At 38.9% G+C, this 25,089-nt stretch overlaps 1 protein-coding gene across 1 annotated transcript; it reads left to right on the top strand.

The window, feature by feature from the left end:
- The first annotated feature begins 1,572 nt into the window (after positions 1 to 1,572).
- LOC113567378 (dnaJ homolog subfamily C member 16) lies at positions 1,573 to 24,733 on the top strand. The gene is made up of 11 exons (XM_026995029.1): positions 1,573 to 1,743; positions 8,601 to 8,807; positions 8,874 to 9,271; positions 9,335 to 9,481; positions 10,165 to 10,345; positions 13,323 to 13,537; positions 16,285 to 16,445; positions 18,096 to 18,350; positions 18,412 to 18,637; positions 21,121 to 21,503; positions 24,363 to 24,733. The coding sequence occupies exons 2-11, from the start codon at positions 8,632 to 8,634 to the stop codon at positions 24,579 to 24,581; spliced, it is 2,361 nt and encodes a 786-aa protein (XP_026850830.1). The 5' UTR covers positions 1,573 to 1,743; positions 8,601 to 8,631; the 3' UTR covers positions 24,582 to 24,733.
- The last annotated feature ends 356 nt before the right edge of the window (positions 24,734 to 25,089 follow it).

Genomic DNA, 25,089 nt, shown 5'->3' with positions numbered 1-25,089 from the left:
ATACATCCAGAACAATCATCAATCTTTCCAGACCCAACTCAACTCTGTATGACCAGCATAATATCATCCACGTAAACAATAACGTATAAGTGAACCAGGTCACCAAGCGCATTCATAACAGTACGATGAAAAACAAATGGTGCATTTTTCTTGCCAAACGGCTTTCTTATACCCGATACTTCCAATGAGTATGTCTATGTTTAATGTTTAATGACCATCCACCATCAATTTCGGGGATGGTCCGCAATGTTGCGAAGATCCGAAAATTTCCCAGTTATTCCATGTAACTGGAATGTTACTAGACCGCACGTTTTTATGCGATCGTTAGCCGATGGTTTTCAAGTTCAACTCTAGAAAATTGGCATTTACAACGTCAATGATATTTACTGCGAAAACATATATACAGGCAGGCTCCGTTTTTCATTTACTTTTGCGGATTACGTTTTCAGCCAAAACGTTTCGTTTTCGTTTTAAGGTGCTCCAGTTTTCACAAATTTTTTTTTTCGATATGTTTCTTTTTTTATCGTTTCTGTCAATTTTCACAAGAGCAGAAAGTTTTAAAAAAAATATCAAATGCAAGGAGCAGAAAATTGCCGTTAGGAGTTTAATAAATATCTATGTTATTTATTGTTTTTGATTATTTATATTCAGATATATTCAATGCCAAAGAAGAGAAATTTAGGAAAAGCTCGTCCAGAACCTGTTTAGCACCCAAACCAAATTTCAAAATGATCTGTTGCAAGTGTTGAAAGATACAGATAAATAAGATTTTAATATACGGTCCACGCAATATTTCTCGAATGCAGATAGTATTTGTTCTGCTGACTGATTATAGTCTGCTTACTTGTTGCGCTTATTATTTATTATTATTATTATTTATTTCTAGCAACACTATCTGTTGGTGCACGAAAATATTTTGCTGATAAACGGCAGCCAAAACAATTGTTAAGTCTTCATCCATTTTGATAAACAAAAAAAATACGATGAACTTTTTATTGTGCATCAGCTTCTTTTAACCGATGGTGGACGGTGCCAGTGTGAAACGCAGTTTCACTTCTGTCAAAATTCCCCCGGAATGAGCTCAGTGTGTTTTCTATTGTATGTTTAAAATATGTTCTTATTCCACCGTTTCAGAATAGCCGAAAAGTAGATATCTATTTCTTCTCATTAGGGGAATTTTTAGGTTTTGATTATTGTGAGTTACTCTCAAAAACATTCTTATTATTAGGCTGCAGAAAACTGTAACTAATTAAATTAAAATTAAATTTTGAGTGTTGTTTTTAATGTAGTATATTTTTTGTAAATAACACATACATCTACATAATAACATATTCATAACGAAAAGTTAATAGCTTTAATGTCAAAGATTAATATTTCACTTGGTACGGCTCCAAAATTAACTTTTAATGAACATTCTTAATTCTTTAACTATTTTGTATTTCTAGCTAGACTTGTATCCATTGAGACGTGCGTGCATCCGAGTTTTGTGCTGTTAACGATTCTAAATCGAAGTGGTTTTGGAGTTTATTCAATTTAACGGGGATTTATTGATGATGTTTGGTAAAAGCTTTATCCTTAAATAGGATTTATTATTTCTCTATTAGCCATGATAGCCACCTACTGATTTTAAGGTAGAGAGAGTTCCCTTGAAGTACGAAGTTGTAACAGCTTTTACACAAACAATGTACATATGTAGTTACATTTCCTGAGACACTGCTTTTGTGGACTATTTTTCAAACTGTGGTAAGTATTAAACTAGCTATGTCATCCAGCTTTTTAGTCAGAGCGAAAGGCGAACTCAGATACGCTATCTATGTATTGTTCCCAAGTTTGTGTGTACATATGTAAATATGTACAGCTGCACCGAAAAAAAATCCACCAGTGGACTAATGTATCTAAAATGATGGATTTTGTTTAAGCAATGGTTCTAATGAACGTTTTTAAGACTAATATATAAAATTTAAAGTACAATTTTTCTTATACCAGAGCACCGGTATGATGTGCAAACTCAAAATAAAAATACTTGAATAGGATTTTATCAGAAATTTGAGCACCAAAAAAAGAGCACCGATTTACATTTTGGCTTTCGCCGGAGCACAGGATGTTTCTTCGTTTTTCAAACGTGGAATTTTCCTCGGACTACGAGTACCCATTTTACGTTGTTGTAAACAAGATCTGCAACTTGACGATTTTTTAAAATCCTTGTTTTAGCTCTGTGGCCGACTTAAATGGGTCCTCCTTGCTCTAACGAACCAGTAGTTTTACCAGAAATGGGGATATCACGGCCTTTCTTCCACGTGTTTTCTGTTGGAAACATTTTAAAGCATTGCTAATCATTTCTTTTGAACAACCGACAATTTGCGCCTCCTTAGCATAGGTCTTGCCTTCTGAAATAAATGTTTTGATCCTTTGGTTTCTTTTCTTCACTATAGGCTTTCCAAGACTCATGACTACTTAAATTTTGTAACTTTTTTTTAATCAATTTTCAATTGAATCAAAGTTTACAGTTTGATTAACCAGCCATTCTCGAAAAATTTTCGCAATTTGCTTCGGGTCCCTGTCTTGTTAAAAAGTTATTTAAATTCGAGATAAATACATTTCTCCAGAAAATTAAGAAGATAAGCTTGCAGAAGTTTTAAATAGTCCTCTTTTCGTATAATACCATAAATTTTTTGTAAAGGACCAACGTGCTACCATATAAAGCATCTTCAATATTTCATATTATTATGGTTTGAAAGGGGACAAAAATTTGTTTGCTTGGCTTTATTCGTTTGGCTGTTATTTTTGTACACAAAGTTGTATGTAAATGTAGGCATGCTACAAAACTAAACTATTTTTTTTAATAAGCTGTAAATAATCTTTTTATATGTAAATTTTGGATTTATACATTTATAATTAATAAAGAATATATTTTTATATTAAAAGCTTTTTTATTTTGTGTTGCAGTGTAACTTGTTTGTTGGGGAAAAACAAATCATTATTTCATACTCACTAATGATGTACAGGCAGGCTCCTGTATTCACTTCAATACGATCCCCATTCTTTTTTAGGTTCTCCCGTTTTCACAAAACTTTAGTCATCTTTTTGTTGTTTTTCGTTTCTGGCCAACAAAACAAGCTGACCTGGTTGTTTCATGAATAACATATACAACGTGATAAAAATGGCTTATATTTTTTCAATTGCTTGTTTTGAAAGCAAGCAGAAATTGTGAGATTTAAGAAGACCCCTCCGCTGAAGTGGCCTCTACCGAGAATCCCCGAGCTGATCCCAGGATCTGATGGCGTTTCTCGAGTCCTGATCGTCGATCAGGATGGCTACAAGTGTTAGCAGAAGAGCACTTGCAAAATTATGTCTATTGCCTCTACGAGATGAGGTGAAAGGCATGGATCCTTCCACGGAGGGGGTATGTTCTTGCGATGCCCGAGAGTAAATTCTTTACTCGTCTTTCTATCTCCTATCCTTTTCATTTTCTTTACAATTTTGGTCTTTATACTAAGCTAACGTAACGTAAGCGTAGCTTTATCTATACTTGCTCAGCATCATGCTCTCATTTCATCATCTACTCTTTATCTACGCTCGCTCTTGTTATCTTTTCTTTCCTATATCATCACTAAGCCGTCAGCAGGTGCGCCTTCTCTGGCAGTTACCACTTGATATAGTTGGAGAACAGACCCTTTTTGTCTTCAAGCTATTAATATGGCTCGAGATCAGCTCGCTTGCCTCAACCGAGTGTGTAATTCATCACTACCTTTGTAAAGGGCTCTGTCATCTTCGGGCACCCTCAATTACCAACAAATAAAAATTATAACGTTTCCAAAAATCTTTTAATTTTGTGAAATTATTCGAAAAATTATAGTCAGCGAAAAAGCTCGTTGTCTCAACAACAGCATTACCTGTGCATTTGACACCTTTGTACCTCGGCGAGGACAATGTTTTCGTTTTGAAAACGAAAAAATCTGAGTCGATACTAGAACCATCAGAAAACCAGTTACAACCTAGTGGGATGTTCTGAAAAACTAGAAGAGTTTTTCTAACACGAAGAATTGAAAACTTTTGAGTGGCTGTAAATTATATACAGTGCCGCTCAACTGAATAGGTTCAACAATTTTCAAAAGTCAAACCGCTATATCTTTTTAACCAACTTACCGATTTATATGAAATAATTATTTTTGCATAGATTGATTCATTGTTAATATAGCAAGAAAGTTTGTGGTTTCCAGAACACGTTTTTAAAGGCTATTTATTTATTTTTTCAAAAACATTCCAAAAAATTCATTACACTCTGCTTCTTACAAGTTTTTTTGGCGCAGACCACAGCGTATTCCATTTTTTTATTTATTTATTTAAAAATTTGTAACATAAAATTTCAAACAAATTGGTATCAGACCAATGTGCCAGACAACGCTTAAAGCGGAATTAGTAAAAAACAGAGCAGGTTGGAGAGCGGTTATAGCGAGAGCTACTAAACAGAGAGCGCTATTGCTCAGAAAGTTTAAAGAGCGAGAGAAAAAGAACAGTTGTTTAAGTTTGGATAATAGGGAGAGAGTGATAGCTACAGCAAAGGCTACGGGATAGGAGCGGGCTAAACACAGCGTGAGCGTACTTACGGAAAGCAACACACAAACAAACGATTAACCAAACGCACAGAACTTATATCAAAAATTAAGTTTTTATGGAAATAATAGGCATGCACTCGCGTTAAAGAACAGATTTTTTACTGTAGGTTAAGAGGGGATTTTATCAAGGTTTATTTTAAAATACACCGGCTGTATTTGGAAAATAAATGGAAAAGAAGCGGGGCGCAAAACAAAAACACGTCTGGTCACTACTGTCTATAGTCTCTGGGACTCGTATGGCTGCACTTTACTGCCTTTGGGAGGAAGACAACTCTCTAGGTTCTCCATTGGATAGGGATATAGCCTGTACTTAGACAAGCTGTGAATATTGCGGAAAACTATGGGGTAATTGCCTCTTTGGTCACCTACATCATGGCTGGTAATACCCCGTCCAGTCCTGGTGTTTTTGTGCCTGCAAAGGAGTCTATTGCCCAGTAGATTCGCTTGGTGGTTATCAGATCTGTTGGGGGGAAGTTGTTCCTTGGTTGCTAGGTCCTGGTGCTCTTTGGCATCAGCGACCTCGGTGCAACCAGGGAAATGCTCCTCCATTAGTGCTGTTAGGGCTTCATCACGGCCCTCTATCCACTGTCCGTCATCTAGCTTTAATTGGCTTTGTATGGTAGGCTGCTTAGAGGGCAGCTTCCGAAGCCGTGCGGTTTCTGGTACTTTCTCAATGTTGGAGCAGAAGGTCCTTCACGAGTTCCGTTGTGCTTTGCGTATTTCCTTCTTGTAGCTCCTAAGAAGGAGTTTGTATTCCTCGTAGACGACCCCTTCGTTCGCTTGTTGGCGATCTTAAAGAATTCCCTGAGGTTGTTCCTTTGAAGAGATAGATCCCGGATCCACCAGAGTGGCTTGGACCTCTTCTTCGTCCTCGAGGGTTTGCACGATGTGTGGTAGGCTCCAGTAAGGAGTAAGTTACTCCAGGCTCCAGGTCGAGTAACGCGTTGGAAAGGGTCTCTAGAGACTTCTCTATGTCCTCCGCGGATTTCACTGATCCCGGAATCGCGAGCTTCGAAGTAACTGTCTTTTTTAACTTTTCCCAGACCTACGAAGGTGTGCTCCTCCCCAACGTTTGCTATGTATAGATAGATTATTTGCTAGTATAAAGTCTAAGAGTGACTCACCTCTGTCATTGATGTCGGGGCTTCCCCACACATTGTGGTGGCGTCCGTCCCGATGACGAGTTGATGGTTTTTGGTGCCGGCTTCTGTCACCAGACTCCTGAGTGGCGCGGGTCTGTCGTGAGCCATATAGCAGGAAGCCACCAGAAGGCGATTTTCCTCACTTCCCAGCATCACAACCGTCAGGTCATCCGTGCTGTAATGAGACATAAGGTAAGCATGGATTCCCTTTCGTACGAGTACGATGGTTCTGTTCCTGCTTACTGATGTTGAGTAGAACAAGTTGTGATTTGAGGACTTTAGTCCGACCACTGAGTTGCCTGTCGCAATCCAGGGCTCCTGGACTAGAGCTATGTCGGCTGCAGCACACTCAGCATCATGGTTGGCTGGCTCAGTTGCCCCTTGCGGGTTGACTACCAGCGTCAGGTCACCGTCCTCCTCTTCTTCCTCTGCGTCTTCGAGCGCGAGACCCTGGGCAGCCTCCAAGATAGACTCAAGACCTAAATCCTTTTCCACCTCGCCTGCCTGTAGGGTGTGCGCGTCCTTATCTTCGGGGTGGCGCTTTTTGAGGCGCAGGTAGACACTACGCCATCTTCCCGAAGAAGTCACCGACGTAAAAGTCTGACCCAATAACTTTAGCAGCTTTGGTGAATGAGTGCTTCGCAGACTCACTCAACCTTTTCAAACACCGGATATCTAAGAATGTAGCTGGTCCAGTCCCATAGGTTATAGTGTTGAGCTTGTATAATCTCAAGGATTCAGATAGGTCTCTTCTCCACAATATGAGCTGAAACTGCTGATCAGCTTCATTCACCATCACTTGGCGATAAATCTTTTTAACATCGGCAGTCTGGGAGAACCTGTGCAGACGTAAACGGATCAGTGTCGAGGATAGTTACCTTTGAATGGTAGGTCCGACCATCAGAATATCATTCAAGGCCACCTGAGAGGACGTCTTGGACGAAGCGTCGAACACGGAGCTTGGTATATGTACTTTGGTGGTAGAAGGAATAGAATTGTCAGTAGAACCAAAGGAGAGAAACTTCTTCATGAATTCCAGTACATTTTCTTCAACTCAGGGTCATGATACAATCTTTTTTTAAGCGACAAAAACCGCCGTTTAGCAACCTTAAAGGAGTTGCCTAAACAATTTGGACCTGACGACAGTACTTGAGTCGTCTTGCGATAGTGGTCTTCACATACCTTGTGCTCAGGGGTGGCGATTTTCTTTGGAAATGGCATTTTTTCCAGTGACCAATACTTTTGCAAGGTTCGATCGATAGAGACTCGCAGCCCTTCACTGAAACTCAAACTATTTGTAATTTGGTGAGCAGAACTCTTGGAAACATATTTTCCCAAAACAACCAAGCCAAGAAGGGTTTTCTGAAGAGTTGGAAAGTCAGGACCTTGCTTAATTTGACCAACGGCTAATAATTCAAAGAACGATTCTGCTCCTATCAGCATATCTATTCTTTGTGGCTTGTAGAAATAAGAGTCTGCCAGTGGTAGGTTCTCTGGGATTCACTGACCGGTTAGGGTGATAACCTGAAATTGATTTCAGTATCAAAAAATCAATGGAGAACTCACTATCATTTATTCGCGACTTCCCCACTGTGTGTATTTTATCCTTTACTTGAGAATTAGATTCATCAATTCCAAGCAAGTTAATACAGGACTCCTCTCTACGGATCTGTAAGCGATGAGAGAAATTCTCGGTAGTAAAATTTTTGTGTGATTCAGAGTCGAGCAGAGCTTTGGCCTAAACGTGTTCACCGCTCTTATTTCAGACGCTTACGATCGATGTAGCAAGAATTACCCTGTCCAACGCTGTCGTCCAACCGTGTGGAAGGTTGATCCAGATTTGATGGAGGGGAAGTACTCTCTTAGGGTGGTGGCAACGCGAGATTAATGTATGATGTGAGCGGCTGCACACTCGACATTTATTGGCTTTGCATTTTACAACAGCGTGGCCTTTTCGCAGACAATTAATGCATAAGGATGCCGACTCGAACCTTTGCATCACCGAGAGACGCGAAATTGGAGGGCAATTTGACACTACATGGTCTCCTGAATTACAATAGCTATAAGTTTGCTGAGTTCTACTGTTGGTGGAAGTGAAAGAACAAGCATATGACCTGCGATTATGTTGCTTGCTTGACATGACATTGTTCTGTGTTGGCTTCGTCGGTTCTTCAGCTAAGTCGGACTAAAGAGGCAACTTCTCATAAACTTTTCATCCCACTTTTGTTTCCTTACCGGGACGACTGTGTTCAAAACGAGATGAATGACCATTGCATTCGAAATTTTTGTATTATCTCCGATCGACAGTAACGGTCCGTAAATCGAGGAAACAGTTTGTATTCGATTTCTAAGCCCGGGCATGCAAGACACTGCAAGCTTCGTATCGTTTGCTGCATCAAAGGCGGCGATAAGCGACTTTATCTTACACTTAGTAACGTACCGAGCATTATTTTTAGGCAGACTTTTTATACTTCGATTTTTACAAACGATAGCTCTAACGACCCAAATGTTTTGGGTCGATTTATAGCTGCATCTATCAGCTTTTCAAAATTGAAAGTTAGTTTTTTGAAAATATCTTGAAAACAAAAAACGTGTCCGCCTAAATATAAATATTTATACATCCGAAGACAACAAAAAAATAAATAAATATATATTAACTTTTAATCCCCTCATTTCGGCTTTACCCTGCGCTGTGTTTATGTAATCTCATTTTTCTTGATGGGTTTGATGGAGTGAAAAAACAGAGACTAGTTTCCTAAACTAAACTGCCTAAAGTGCAGAATAAAAATTCATTAGACGATGACAATAGTTAATTTTACATATCACATGTAATTTTCTAAAGTTTTTAAGGTGAATAATAAAAGGATACAAAAATGTTACCGAAGCTATATGGAACTGCTTATTACTGTACGCTACGAATACTGCTGCTTTATGCTACAACTAATGTATGCATATGTGCTTCAAATGACCCCTACGCTGCTCTTGGAATTAATAGCCTAGCGACTACACAAGAAATAAGGAGAGCATACAAACAGATGGCAAAAGAGTGGTAAATAATGCTGACAGATAATAAAAAAGGAAATTATTTTTTACATAGTGTAATAAATATTTTCAGGCATCCAGACAAAAATCAGATTCCTGGAGCCGAAGAAAAGTTTGTTGAGATAAAAAAGTCCTATGAACTTTTGAGTGATTCTAATCGACGACGAATCTATGATCGACACGGAGTAATTGATGAAGACTCTCATTATTTGCAACAAAAGCATGATTATAGTGGATATGATCGTTTCGCCTCCGATCAAGCGGAAGATATATTTGGAAAACATTTCATTTTTGATCAAGACATTGTTTTATACCATAAACTTTCAGTAACAGCAAATTATTTCGAGAAAACTATTTTGCTAAAAAGTTCAAAACAATTACATATTGTTATGTTCTATAATGACTGGTGTTTCCAGTGCACGCGACTAGTTGGAGCATTTAAAAAGTTAATTGACGTTCTGGAACCTTTAGGTAAGCCTTTTATATACTAATCAAGACATGTTCTTTTTAAGGTATTAAAAACTTTTATTTTAGGTATTCATTTTTCAACTATAAATGCTGCACACGAACCGTCAGTTCTACGAAAAACTGGATCAAACGAAATTCCAAAAATGATTCTTGTTTTGGATGGTAAAATTTTTGTATATCGGGACTATTCGTATACGCCACAAAAAGTTGTCGGTAAGTTGATTACACTGAGATAGATACGATCGGTAGAAAAAAAACGCAGCCATAAAAATACTATAATTTAGACCAGATTTGTGCAACGTTCCCTTGTCCAACGCTTTACCATATATTGTTGTGTTGCTCTTATCGCAAGCCGGACTTGAAACCAGAGCAAAGCTTTATGACAACACCAAAGATGTGCAGCTTCTTTATATGAAGTCTCTCTGTAACATATTGTTACTGTAATTTCTTATCAGTTTGATCTCTGGCGTTATTTTAAGCTATTGATTTGCGCGTTTGCTTTACTTTTCTACAGTCTTTGAAGTGAAGTGTAGTGAAGTGCCGAAAATCAACAGGTATAAAAGAAATTTGTTAGAAAAATGGTTTAACAGCCTTCCCCCAAAGTGTTTTAAAGTTGTTGGAAACGATGTAATTTGTGCTACTTGTGACAAAAAGTTTAATTTTCAATACTCAGTCTTTTGCGTACGTTCTAACGCTTTTAATTTTTTAGCTTCCTTGCGAGCGATATGTCGCAAATTTGATTGTAGGATTTGTACATTTTTATGTACATATAAAGATGATAGATAATAGTGGTTCAACTTAAGTCGGAATGTCGACTTTTGTCTAATATCTTGACAATTATAGAACTATAACTACTCTATTTACCAATTTGTAAATTTTTTTATATATATACCCAGAATTCATACGAAAAAAATTGCCGTATAAAATAGTTCAGCACGTATATGATAACAACATAGATGACTTTCTTGGCGGATGGATGGACAACAGAGTTCGCGTATTAATTTTGGAACCCCGGAGTTTAATTCGGTTACGATATCTGGTAACCGCCTTTGCTTTTTATGATCGTGTTGCATTTGGGTAAGAGTATATTTATTTATTTGTTATCTGTCTGTTGTCTTAATACTTAATACCGCAAAAATATATAAATTTTTCATTTGAAACTGTAATGTTTTTTCGCAGGCCGTAGCTGCTTTTATTAGCTTTATAGAATTGCAAAGTTATTAAATACTTGGTGTGGCATACTATATCTGTATAGGATATTCCCTTCCTGCGTTGTAAGACTTCCTGTTAGCAATTATCCCATCCAGATGCTCTCACAATGCTCGCTATCTTCCTGTGACAGACACAGCACACCTCAGAAATGTCGTTTAGAAATGCTGAGCCCAAGTGTTGTAGCCTTCTTCTGCTGAGAGCTGGGCAGGAGCAGAACAGGTGTTCCACTGTCTCCTCCTCTTTCTCGTCTCTACAGCTACTGCTAATGACTTTTGAGTCTGTTGGCGTGGGTGCCTATTAGCCAGCGTCCCGTGAGGGAACGTATGAATACACTGCACCTTTTCCTGCCAAGCTTGCAGAGCTCGGAGGTGCGCTACCATGGACAAGCTCGGCCATGTTTGCCGAGTTAAGCGACATCGTGGCACTATTTGCCACATCTCGTTTGTCAGACGCTTGTATTGCTCTTTTATAATAATCTTATAGGTGGCCATTGCCATACAGATATCCTTCTTGTCTTGGAGGAGATCTGGCCAACTCGTCCGCTATACTGTTGTCCTCGATGTCCCTGTGTCCCGGGACCCAAATCAATCTAATAGCAAATTACTGAGCCATCTCGTGGAGAGATTTGCGGCAGTCTGCCACGGTGGCCAAGTTCGAGGAAATCGCACTTAGCGATTTGATCGCAGCCTGGCTGTCGCTTTAAATGTTTAGCTTGGTTGCTGTAATAGCAACCGCTTGTAGGCAGTCTAGAGCCTCCTTGATTGTTATGACTTCCGCTTGAAAGACACTGCAGTGATCTGGGAGATTCCTCTTCCGACTCTGTCGCCCAGTTTCTGGGAGTCTCTCGAGCCATTCGTCTCTGTGAGGGATGATTGTCTTGAAGGGAGGAACTGTGTACTCTCTTGCAACTTGGTAGTCCGTTTTTGATGGAGGGTATTGCTATTATTTTATATGGCTGAGTGACCTATGCACTGTTTCACCCATTGATTTGAGTCGCTCAGACGTATTGCTGCTGCTTCTGCCCGTTCCTTTCCTGCGAGGTCAAGGCTCTGAAGGCATAGGATGGCACTCTGCGCATCATTTGGGGTGGTGCGAAGAGCTCCGCTGATGCATAGGGGACTTTGCATAGGACTTTGCCCAGTCGCTTGGTGATCGCCCTTTTTGATAGGGCCGGCCACCACACCGTAACTCCGTAGAGTAGTATTGGTTTAACTATAGCTAGATATATCCATTGGACAGTCCTTGGGGTCATACCCCATCTTAGCCCAATAGTGTTTTTGCACCTTCTTCTGTCTTTGACATTCAGCATCCAGTTAAGCTTTTTGTCAGTTACCAACCCTAAGTAACTGGCACTGTCGCTAAAGGAGAGCCTGCATCCATATAATATTGGTGGGTTGAGGGCCGGCACCTTGTATTTAGTTGTGAATAATACGTGTTCCGTTTTCGAGGGATTTACTCCCAGTCCGCGCGATTCTGTCCATTCCGACAGTTGCGCTAGCTTTGCGGTCATTAAATGGCACAATGTTTCGGGGTATTTTCCCGAGAAGATTACCGCAACATCGTCCGCATAGGCCACGACCTTGCAGCCCCCCCTTCCAGGTCACATTGAATCATGTTGTCTGCTGTGTTCCACAGAAGAGGAGACAGGACACCACCTTGCGGGGTGCCCCTGTTGAAATACCTTGACTTGGCGGACGATCCCATCGATAATGTCACCGTCCTGCATATGAGCAATTGATCGATGAGCATCACCAAAAGACGGTCCACCCCCAGGTCAGTCAGGGCTTCTGTAATGGCGCCCGGTATGACGTTGTTGATGGCTCCCTCAATATCGAGAAAGGCTGTAGTGAGTACTCTTTGAGATGCAGAGATTTCTCTACCGCTGAGGTCACTTCATGAAGAGCCGTTTCCGTGGATTTTCCTTTCTGACAGCAACTGAGCGTGTATAATTGTCCTAAGTTGCAGCCCGACGAGTCTCTCAAAGGTTTTGAGGAGGAAGGCTGATTAGTCTAACGTTTTTTGCAGTTGAGTGCGAGGCTTCCCTGCTTTTTGGGAATGAAGACTATCTTTGCCTTAAGCCACGCCCGGGAGATTGTACCCACAACCAGTATCTTCCTGAAGATGCCTTGTAGCCAGTTGATTGCCCTATCCCCGGCCCTCTGAAGTTGGTCCGGTATTACCTGGTCTGGGCCTGGCGATTTGAACGGGTTGAAGCTGTTTACTCCAGAGATTATGTTCCGTTTTTAAAAGATGTGATTGATCGAATTTACCGTTTGTGGTTTGGAAGTGTGTAGGCTGGATGGTTGTACGCCCGTGGAAATGCGTGTCGAGTAGAGTGTGTAGGGACTCCTCACTGGAGTTGGTCCACGTACCATCATTCCTTTTAAGACACCCTACCGAGGGGTTAGTTTTCGAGAGAATTTCCGAGCAAAATTTTTGCCAAGAGGCCCTTATTGCTTTCCTTGTTTCCTTTTTATTAGTGACAGACTGATTTTGTAGTCTGTCCAGTGGTTCATTCTTTGGACGTTGACATGCAATGACTGCATCTTTCAAGAGGCGATGCAGTTACTGCACCGTCAAGTGGCCCGTGTGAAACCAGCAGAAGGCTGTTACGCGCGAATCCCAGGCAAAACGCAGCCCTCCCTCCCTCGGAAATTTATTTCGAAAGTACGCTTGGGCTTGCACATATCATATACACATTAAACTATTATATTTTTATTACACTATACCGTGGTTTTGAAAATCTTATAAGACCTAGTGTGGTTTGTAGTCTTCCTTGGTATGCTATTGCTACATATTTCGCTGTCTAAAGTAATTTAATATGTGCACTTTTTAATTTCAGATTTGTTGACCTGACTAAAAAGATCTCGGAGAATATCATCAATAGATTTCAAGTAAATGCAAGCTTGGACACGCTCCTTATATTCAATGAAGATTCTACAAGGTCTATAGCTAGGATTTCCCTGCCAGACATTTCAACTCAAATATTGATTAATATGATCACTCCAAATCAATTTTTATCTTTACCAAGGTTGTCATCGCAAGACATGCTAGAAAGTAAGTATTGTTTATATTGTATGCTTATTAGTTTTAAGAGTTTAACGTCGAGTGAACATTTTTTTTGCGTAACTTTTTGGTTCTGAAAAGGTAATAAATGCTAGTAGCAATCAGCTTTGAAAACCTAAGGTTATAGATTAGACAACAATAGGCTTACAATAAAAAAAAAAAACATTATGAATATTTATTCTGAAATATATTTGCCATTTTTCATTACTATTTGGCTAATTAGGTTATTGGTTGAGCTTGCCTAGTTTTTCTGAGTTCTAGGGCCAATTTTATCTAACTTCTCGCTTAATACAATGATCTTCATTTTGGGTTTGGTCCGGCTGGACACTACAATATTTGCGTGTGGACTGAATACATTGTTACGTTGTCTTCCTGGAAAATCCTCTTATTCCCGTATAAGTCTCCAAATTGAATACATTCATGCATTTGCTTTAGGTGGTAGGAATCTAATTGGAGACATTCCAAACTCAGGCCGATGAAACCCTTCACGACGGGTTCGACTTCGCTTTTGGCAAGACTGTCGTGGTTGACTTCTGTCGCGCCAATAATTTTGACAACAGTCAATGCCGTCCAGATTACAATTTTTGGGTTAATGTTCGATGTATGGGCATATGCATATGATCATAGTTGTTTTAACGGGAGGCAGGTCGGCACAGAATTGTATGGTACATACCTTTTCAAGGAAGTCAAGAAATTAGTCAAAGCTATCGATTAACTCGGATGACTTTCTAAGTTTCATTACAAGAAAGTTTGCTAAGCCAACTAAATATTGGAAACTCAATATGTGGACGTTGATATGCATGTCTGCACCATCAAGTGGTTATGCAATGACTGCACCGTCAAGTGGATCGTGTGACACCATCATACCCAGGCAAAAACGCAGCCCTTTTACCGCATGACGCGCGACGCGTTAACCGAAGAGCTAAATTATGAATTATCTCCACACCAAGAATTTTTCTACGGTTAAATATGGATGGGAGATTTACCAATAGCAATCTATTAAGATGGCATTGTCACACCTGCATCCCAGTTGGGGGACCACGGTTTTTCTGGATTGATTCTATGCGGTCCTGGTGTACTTTGTACTGAGGGCACCATACACAGAAGCCGTGTTCTAAGATCGGACGAACAAGCGAGGTATAGAGAGTTTTTAAATTCCTTTGACCATCTCTTTATAAACCAAAGCATGCCCAGGGTCATATTTCCCATGGTAGAAATGTGTACAGAAAACTGTAATTTGGGGTCTAAAACACCAAGATCATGAACCAGTGGAAACTTTCTCAAGAAAGCGCAGTGTTTAAGGAGCCAACAAGGGGCTGGCAGGATTAAATGTCATTATTTTATATTTCGAGGCATTAAGGCGTAACAAATTTGCACAACACCATTACTGAAAGTTGTTGATTTTGGATTGCAAGCGAGAGTGAAATTAAATGTCCTTATACGAGTACTCGATAGTAAGTGAATAGAGCTTTTTTTTTTTTTGCACGATTCCTTGCTGCATGTCAATGGCACGGGTCATTGGTATCTCATGAAGATTTCCACTCCCCATGGCGCATCCATGAAAAAAAAAAATTAATAGATAATTATAAGTACGATAGAGTTAATAGAGAGTTAAAATAAGGGGTCTAGATTGGGGTGGCTGTTTCGGCTTAGAGTGATGCAAAGATGAATGATGAGTCCGATTACAGGATCGGAAACGATGAGTCGATGAACATTGTGCCACTCTATGAACGTTTCCAAAACAATTGATGCAGAGATCGAGGCGTTTTGCATTGTCGTACCGTTGGTTGCTGTTCATAGCCTTGAACTCAGCGCAGTTAGTGATTTTATTACCAGAACTAGAAAAAGTGTACACGACGGATCAGTGATAGAATGACGATTTGACTAGTACCAGCCGAGTTTCCAGACGAATGGAGAAACTGACAGTGGCGTTCCAAAAGCTGTGTGCATGTTAGCCAAGTTGGCAGAGTTTTGTAGTCCTGCGATTCCTTCCACTTGTTCCGAGTTTGCTGATCACACTTTTGCATTACAATATATATAAGCATAGCGTGAAAAATATTCTCAGGTTTGCCGATGGACTCTAACGAGCTCAAGATAGCGGATGCCTTATCCACTAGGCTGCGAAGCTGCTGACTGTTTGACTTTTCCACAGGTTGTAGTGCAAAAAATGCCTCAATACCTTCTAAAAATATAAGAGTAGGATTATTAAAACGACTTTTGAGTTTTTCTAGGGCCTTCGGATAGTTTTCGCTTGTAAGTAAGTACTTGTAAGTAGTTTATTTCGTTAAAAGAGTTTGACCGAATAATCCTCAATCCGTTCGATTTGCATTTGATTATTCAAATGCAAACCTATTGTCGCCAACTCTGACTCCACATTTAAAAATACGGTTTTTCCGTTGTTACATTTTATTTTGGAGTTTATTGTTGGATTTTTCAATGTCCAAAGTCAAATGGCGTGGGCATTAGCTAAGAGTAGGTGTCAAACTCTACATGCACAAACGTGCTGGTCGCTCGGCAATTCCAACTAGCCTGTGATGCTGAGCGTTCGACGAGAATTTTGACTCAGAGCAAGAAAAGAGTGAAGCAATGCTATACAATCAGTAAGACTGTTACATGTGTCTGTGCGTGTATGTATTGAGAGCGTAAGCTGCTGTTCCTAAGACTATGCGCTTATTAATCCTTTAATTTTTGTTACAAAATGCTGGCTTTTTTTAAATATGTATTTAATTTCTTTCAAGGTGTATGCCCCGCTGAATGGAACCGACCTAGAAAACGCTTGTGCGTAATTCTGATCACTGAAAACACCGATGAACACAATGTGGCAAGGGGTGCAATGAGAGAAATTGCATTACACAGTAGATACAGTGTGGAGAGAGTTCGATTTGCATATATGTTTAAGGTAACGTATTTTACGCCAATCGCAATTTATTTTATCGGTGTAAATTCTTTATATAAGCCTAGTACCCATATAAAAACTGTTCAAAATATACCTTCCCTATCAACTCTATAAAGGACATATAATTTTGTTCAGCATCTCGAGATTATATCATCAAAACCTAGCGTCAACTCCTGAATTGATACCACTCTATTTGACACTAAAACTTAAAATTTGGCTGGCCCATCCCTTATCCAAGATAATGTTGTTGATGAATCCGACCAGCAGTAAAACTGAACTGTAAAGATTCCTTTTCCCTTTTTTCTTTTTTGTTAAATATAGTTTTAGGGCAACATTCTCTTTTTCTTTTCGCATTTTCGCATCATGTGAGATTGAGGTTATGTTAAGGCGACATCGCAAATGCCAAAAGATTAAATTTTCTCTGTAAGGTTGTGTTTGACAAATTTCACAGTTTTCACAAAAATTACATATTTCTTATATTCTAGACATACACAAAGACAATTTCCCTCTTTCGAGGGTTACAAAACACATAACGCACATTCAGTAAAAAAAAGTAGGTTTAAATTTGCGGTCAAGCCTGCACTCTCCCGCCTGAGGCTTGATTGGCTGGATTTACTTGGTCAGCTTTTCCATAGTTTTAAACAGTTTGTGCTCATTGGCGCTGCTGAAGCGGGCAAGGCGCGTCGTTCCCTATAGGAAGATAAAAGTGGGCATGCTCTTGATCTTGTATTGATCCACCAGATCTAAGAATTGTTCCACATTGATTTTGATGACCATCTTCTTTGTGGAATACTTGATGGCCATGGACTTGACGCTCTTGTCCATGTCTTTGCAGGGCTCGCACCAGGTGGCGTAAAAGTCCAAGACCACCACCTTACCCTTACCTTACCCTTACCCATTTTCTTATGAAAGTCGTCCATGCTACGGATGCAAGACATTTTTCGTTTTTTATGTGCACAGGATGAATTAACAAAAACTAAGTGTACAAAGAACTTTTCAGTCTCGAGGTTTTGCTGAAGCGGGGATGCGTTGGCTCGACGGTCATTTTTTTGGGTCGTTAAAATGTTTATAATTTTCGCAAGCAAATGGGCTTCACTTAATTCCTGCTTAGGAAGCGCCATATGCTTCTATGCTGGCATCAAAAAATACGCAAACCTCTATAGCCATACTAGAACGATGACTCACGCGAGGAAATTGAATCTGAGAGATCTCAAACTGCGGGTAGTCTTTCATCCCAATACAAATGTTCTCTCCAATGCTTCTGAAGGAAGATCTGGGTACTTTTTTTTATAATTTTTATAATAAAAATTGGACATAAATTTTATGACTTAATTTTTATATCAAAATTAATATATACAAATTATTTTTTCTTTTTGTCATTTAAATTAATTTTAATATATACAAATTTTTTTTTAATAAATTCAACAAATAAATCTTATTTCTTAATATTTTCTATAAAAATTATAATCGAAATTAAGCATTGAAATAAAAAGATTTAAAGAACCCAAACCTCATGCTACAAATAATTGGATGTGTTTAGGGTTGATATTATAAAAAAGTTATTTATATTTAGCGACGGCTTTTTCCATTCCGTATTAATACATTTAAATTCGCATACATAACAAACCAATAATATATCTGGACCTCTTCCAGGAAAGACAGCCAAATTTTATAAATGCTCTATCAAAAGGATCATTTGCCAAAGACCATCCACAAATCGTTATTATTTGGCGTCGGGATAATACGCGCATGAAATACGAATGGGTATTTGATGCAAAACAGGATGCTACACTGGTTTCTACTATTCCAACTGAAAGTATAATAAATAAAACAAAAGCTGGACTCACTCACAAAATACAAAAGCTATTAAAGGCATCTGAAGCGTTAAGCTACGAAGCTTTTGTTCAGGTATTGTATTTTATTTCAATATTTTCCACATAAGCGATGCAAAATAATTAAATATTTTCAGAAATTGTTGGACGAGCATTCTCAAGGAATTTTTAGTAAATGGATAACGCACTTTCTTTATTTGGTTGATTATTTATCAGAAAATGTAGAAGACGAGCACCTTTTCGCTGCCTTTTCGCTATTAGGTACCATTGGATTTATGTTTGGTGTCGGATATATATTGATGTACTTCGTTAGGGCTGAAGAGGAACACCTAAAGGCACAGGGACATCTTGCCGATGTGACAAGTAAGTGAACTTTAGGTTAATTTAAATATCTTCCATTCTGGATGAAAATTACAGTTTCATTTCTTTACGTAAAGTGTAATTCATATTCTCAAATATTTATAAAGTGACCTGTCTTGGAGCCCGGTAACAAGACGGGGTAACACATTATTATAAATTACACCCAAGCATTATGGTAAAAAATGCCGATACTAGTAACCAATCACTATGTTCAAAACCACCAAAAACTATAACGGCTATAACGATATCGATGCAATGACTGCACCAAATCGCAGCACTCCTCTCGCCCAACTGACCAAGTGACGATGTCGCATGACGCGCGCCGCGTGGCCAAACCGAACCCGAACATGCAGGAAAGATAGCTGTTAGCAATATCGAAATTTAATAAGGGAAAGGGAATTAGTGGTGAATATAATATGGTAGAGGGAATTATAATACAAGCATACAACCCTAACAGTTCAGGCAAGGAATAATTCGATCTAAAACACGGAACGGACAATGGTATAGAGTTTCTACTATATCTAATAGGAATCGTGAAGTTTATGCGGCTCAACATGCGGCTGTCTATGTTACCCCTGATCAAGTTGTTCATAAATATCACAGCAAGCATTTTCCTACCACTAACTTAGGATGGAATGCCAGTCTCACACTTGCATCCCATTTAAGGACTCTGCGAGAAAAATGGAAAAAAGTTTTTCGGGGCTGATTCTATACCATCGGATCGGACGAACTAGTGACGTATACAGAATTTTTGTTATAAATGGATCCTTACTTTGCACTTTCAGGCATTTATGTGTAATAAACTTACACAGCAGTAAGTTATTGAGATCAAATTAAAAGCGAGTGTGGCTTGATTTCACCTGCTCCAACTTGATGACCCAAAAATTTAATGGTCGACTGCAGATCTTCCACTTCATCTTTCGCCCGTATTCAGCTCCTGCATTAAAAACATTCTTTAGCTTTCCCAGTCATTCGTCGCCGGTATAACGGCGGTAGCGTGTATAACGATATCGTCCATGTACAGGTCACGAATCTTTTCATTCTTTTCATATAAGGTTTTAAAATACAAAGCTTATAAAACAGATGAAACTGCTGCCGAATAGCAAAAACCGAAAGGCGTACGGTTGAACTCAAAGAGGCCTTCCTTCGTTATGAACGCCGTTTATTTTTGGCTGCTTTCCTCCACAAGAACGTGGAAAAACCTATTTTCTAAGTCCATGATGGTGAACACCTTCGCATTTTCCAGCTTTTCCAGCACCTCTTCAACGATTGGAACGGGAAAGCAATCTTTCAAGACCATCTTGCTCAACTGACAATAGTCTACGCAGACCCGGCTGCCCTCATTCTTTTTCTTGACAATTACAGTACGACTGGTGAAATTTGATGATGAGCGTCGTATTATCACAGCGTTGGCCCATTCATCGATCTGCTGCTTGACAACTTAGGCTTCGCTGATGGCCACTCGACTTGGCGAATGTCGAATGATCGGGCACTCTGCAGTCTGCTTCTTTTCAGTAAAGTCCTGAATCATTGATTAGACGGCATGCCCCGATACTCTTTGAGTATATAACAAAAGTGATGACAAGAACACAAATCAAATACTTCGGAGCTAGACATCAGACTGACCTGAAGACCCAATGTAGTGAAATGGGCGAACAAGGCCACCATTGTACTAGCATCTTCTTGCTAGCTCAGCAACACATGGGGCCTCTCACCTGCTCTAATTCCCTGGATCTCGGTTGTGCGACAAACTCTACTGTGTCGATTCTTATTTTGGTGGCAAGATAATGTAATAGACACTCTGGACATCCAAGCACACCTAAATGCAGAAATGCACACCTAAATGCACAACGCTTTTGCGCAACGGGAACATGTCATTGAAAAATGTCAAATGTCAAAGACATGGCTGTAGACATCGCAACAGCATCACTCATCACATCACATGTCTGTTGAGCTACTGAGCTCTTTATATAAAAATTCTAAGATTGTTCGTTTTATTACGAATTATTGTTGGGGAAGGTATATAATGCAATACAGAATAGAAGGGATAGCAGAAGTTCATGCTACGAGACGAGAGCAAGTCGAGTCTGTTTGATTAGCTCGATTCGAAACGGAGTCAGATTGAAAACACGGGGGGATCGGTTCAAGACGGTGTCGGATTGAGGAACTATTCACAATTCGCAGTGCAAGTAACAAAACATTAGTAGGATTTTACTCTACTGGTGGACCTGGCTATGCTATATAGATTAAAGTTAATATCGATCTGCATATGTCAATACATGGTTTGGGTCGAAAATTTCATCACTAATACTTGGGGCTTCAAAGAATACCTTTTATATAAAAGGTATGAAACAATTAAAAAAAAAGTTTAAATATACTGTTTCAAATTCGAGACTAGTTAATCTGGTTGCTAAACACATATCACACATCACTTTAAAGGAAATTTGAATAGCCTACATATATTAATTCTATTTTTTTTCATCTAGCTCGAAAACCGAATCACCTAACCCCGGAACTGAAACTATATGAACTAAGAGCAGAAAAGTATAACGGAATGGTTCGTTTGCTTAAGCCCGGTTGCCGAACTTTATTGCTAATAACAGATGTTCAAAGTCGGAAAAAGCTTCTACCCCATTTTCATAAAGCTGTATGGCCATATCGGAAAACGAAAACTTTATTATTTGGGCATATGCTTATTGAAAAGGGATTGCCTTGGTACACAGAACTTCTTCGTTTATCATTGAGTTCTAATGAAAAATTGCAAGTAAATCCAAGAAATTGTGTTGGAACTGTAATAGCTTTGAATGGACACCGTAAATATTTTTGCATGTATCACGCCAAGCATCCTGAGTCGGTTCGTGGGACAAAGGTATGTACTAGCTGCAAAAATATATTTATATTTTTCCAGACTTTTTTTAATAGATTTAAAAAAAATGTTATTTTGGCATACAGAATATCTGTTTTTTATGAATAAGTTGAAAATTAATGTCTTAAGTTTCAATCTGGCTTAAAGCTATAGTTTGGGAAATATTAATCTTTTAAACAACACACATGGTTATTTTATAAGGTACTCTTTAAAAATATTGGAGCTTGCGAAGTTGTTGTCCTGCTGTGTAGGACTGTATGTTTGTATCCTTCACACAGATAACCTCGTTTACTTGGATCCAGGGCTGTGGAGTTCGCCATTTGGCACGTTGTCGGACGAGAGTCAAGTACACCTCACTCAAACGCTTTCAATTGATCTGCTGGACATAGGTGACTCGTTGCCAGTGATCTAGTCGATTGAAGTTTAGAACCTTAATATCTACCTCGGAAAACTCCATCAGCGGACGACAAAATTAAAAATGGCGTAAGGACGCCAAGGTCAAGAGTCAAGAGGACAAGAGTTTATTGTAGCCTGATTTGGCAGCAGTTCGTCGATCCTACGAAGCGATAAAAACGCTGTTTGTCGGTGTTCACTGCTGGCTCCCATAAACCTCCAAAATGGGGCAAGTGAGGCGGTATGAATAGCCAATCGAAACAGTTGTTGATGCAATAATAATGAACGTCTGCACGATTTCTCACTTATAAATACCCGCCGAACGTCCACCAACTCATTCCTATTGCATTTAAAAAGCTGCAGTTGTTGGGTCCTTCACCAATTCTAAATAGACAGAGAACGCTGAATGCAGGTGACTTCTGCACGCGAGCATTCTGTGGGTTAGTCATATTTTGATCAGAAATGTAAGCGAATCGATAAAGGCTCGCGATGGTGGCGACCGGTGATTGTGTGCCGCGAATTCCATACACATTGGTACATAGAGACATAGTTTGTTTTCACAACTCCTCTTGTAAACAATACCATCTACCATTTAAAAATCTACTTCAATTCCATCCTCTAGCATTTTTCGAACCCTAACTACTTCCTTATCTCGCATCTGTTCTGTTTGACATATCAAATCAACATCTTCTGGCGTTGCACCTACTACCCCAACTATCAATGATTTCCAATCCGTGATTATTTTGAAGGACCTATGCTCCAAATATGCTCTAAAACGGCTCAATGCATAAATTATAGCCAATGTCTCCAGTTCGAAACTATGATAACGTGATTCTGTTTCTGTGGTTTTGCCGGAATAATAGGACACAGGGAGCATCTTCCCATCATCTTGTCTATGCATCAGTTTTGCGCCATAACCGTATGAAGTTGCGTCTGTATGCAATTCCGTCTCTCTATTTGGGCTAAAAATGGCTAATACCGCAGGATTTGCCAACGCATTCTTAAGAGTTTCAAAAGTCTTCACCTGTTCTCTATTCATGGTAAACGGACCACCTTCTTTTAACAACTGCACCAAGGGCTTAGCTGACGTCGCAAATGACAACATGAAACGTCGAAAATACGAAAAGAGTCCCAAGCATGAGTGCAGTGCTTTTACAGTTTTAGGGACTGGTTATTTTTTTTATTTTATTAACTTTATACCCCAGGAACTCGATGTTTCGATTGAAAAACCTACATTTTTTTTTAGATTTATCTCTAAATTTGTCTCGCTAAACCGAATGCATAGTCTTTCTAATATATCCATGTGTTCTGCAACTGTTTTGGTCGCTACTAATATATCATCCATGTACACTACAATGCTTTTGTTCCTAATAAAGTCTTTCAAGAGCTCCGAAATAAATCTCTGATAAATAGCGGATCCATTTTTCAACCCAAAAGGCATTCTCAAGTACTCATACTGTCCCTGCGGTGTCACAAACGATGTATACGGAACTGATTTTTCTTCTACGCCTATTTGATGATACCCACTTTTCAAATATATAATCGAAAAACAGCGCTTGTTTTCTAAAAACTTAAGACAGTCCTCAATAAGGGGCAATGGGAAATTATCTTTCACAATTCGTTTGTTCAGGCCACGGTAATCGACACACATTCGAAGTTCTCCTAATTTTTTTTTAACTAGGACCAACGGGTAGCATAAGAAGACTCACTATGACGGATTACTATCTTTTCTAACAGATCATCTACTATTTCAGCTACTTTCTCTCTCTCATGGTAGGATAAAGGACGCGGAGTACAATGAAATGGTGTTGTTTCTGTTACACGAATCTGCATCTCATACTTTGGTTGTGCTTTAAAGTCAAATTCTTTGTGTAAATACTATGTCTTAATAATTTCCCTACACTTTTCTGCCAGATTGGGACCAAATTCGAAACCTACGTTAATATGTTCCTCTCCATCAATCTCTACCGACGCACAAAAGTTACTGAATTCGTCGCCTTGATTCATATTTTCGCTGGCCATTTTGTCATTCCTTGAGTTTTCTTGTGTCTGATTTTTAAATGGATTAGAACGTTTGATTAGCTCGCTTCTTTCTGATTGATTACCATCTAACTTATCATATGGTCTTATGTTAATATTATTTTTACGTTTGGTGAATAAAGACGTGCAGGTTAAACTAATAGCTTTTTGCTTTAATGAACTTAATGGTGTGTGTTGCGTCGCATTGATATTCTGTCCACCATGTTTTCGGCAATAGACCAATTATGAGCCGCTGAAATTTCATTTATATACAACAGTCTGTATACAACATTTGGTTTCCATGTCCAAAAGCTTTAACGACTCTGAATTTTAAATCGCCATTGAGTCGCAAAGGTTAATAGTTAATACAAATCGTTTTTTTTTTTATTATTCTTTTGAAATAAATCAATTTGATGCCATAAAATAATTAAACAATTTTTTTAATTTCAGAGACTGTTAAAAATGACCAAGCAGCTGCTTAACATAAATGAAGATCCAGAAGTCGGAACCTTTCTAGGAACAAGTTTTTCTGAAGAATCAGATGCAGAAATAAAAGTTCTCCTTGAAAATAATTTACTTGACAGCCTTGACAATTGGCTTGAACGGTTGTTTGATGGTACAACACATAAGTATTATATAAATTATTGGCCAGATTTTCCTACTAAATGATTATAATATTAATATAATATTTAAAAAAAATAAGTAATTAATTAATTTTTAATTTGGTGTGTACCAGGAGCTTTTGGAACGAACCTCCAGAAAATATTTATTTTTAACTTATTTCTGAGTTTCCAATAAACTAAATAAATAACTACGCTTTGTAATTTGTAGGGCACGAAAGGTATATGAAGCTTTTTAACTTATCAATGAATTCGAATGTTGAACAGTCAGAATGAAATTGAAGCTGCTATTATTTAGTAGTAGTGAAGTATGAATGGGCAATGTGTTTTTTGGTTGACAGTTGTGGAGATAATGGTGTTTATCCCCGATCGGCCGACTAATTATTTCGATTAAATAAAACCCGGCGCAGATATAAATCGGCGGTATGTACTTTATTGCGAGACACCCAAATTGCAAGTGTAGCTTGCTTGCCCTTTACATTGCAGCACCGATCGCTAAGCGCAGCTTCGCTCGGCAGACGTGGATAGGAAGACACGCTTAGAACGCTTAGCAGGAC

The sequence above is a fragment of the Drosophila persimilis genome, unplaced genomic scaffold, assembly GCF_003286085.1.
Source record: "Drosophila persimilis strain 14011-0111.01,24,50 unplaced genomic scaffold, DperRS2 tig00000000-arrow-pilon, whole genome shotgun sequence".
Lineage (NCBI taxonomy): Eukaryota > Metazoa > Arthropoda > Insecta > Diptera > Drosophilidae > Drosophila > Drosophila persimilis.
This window is presented reverse-complemented; position numbering and strand designations above follow the sequence as displayed.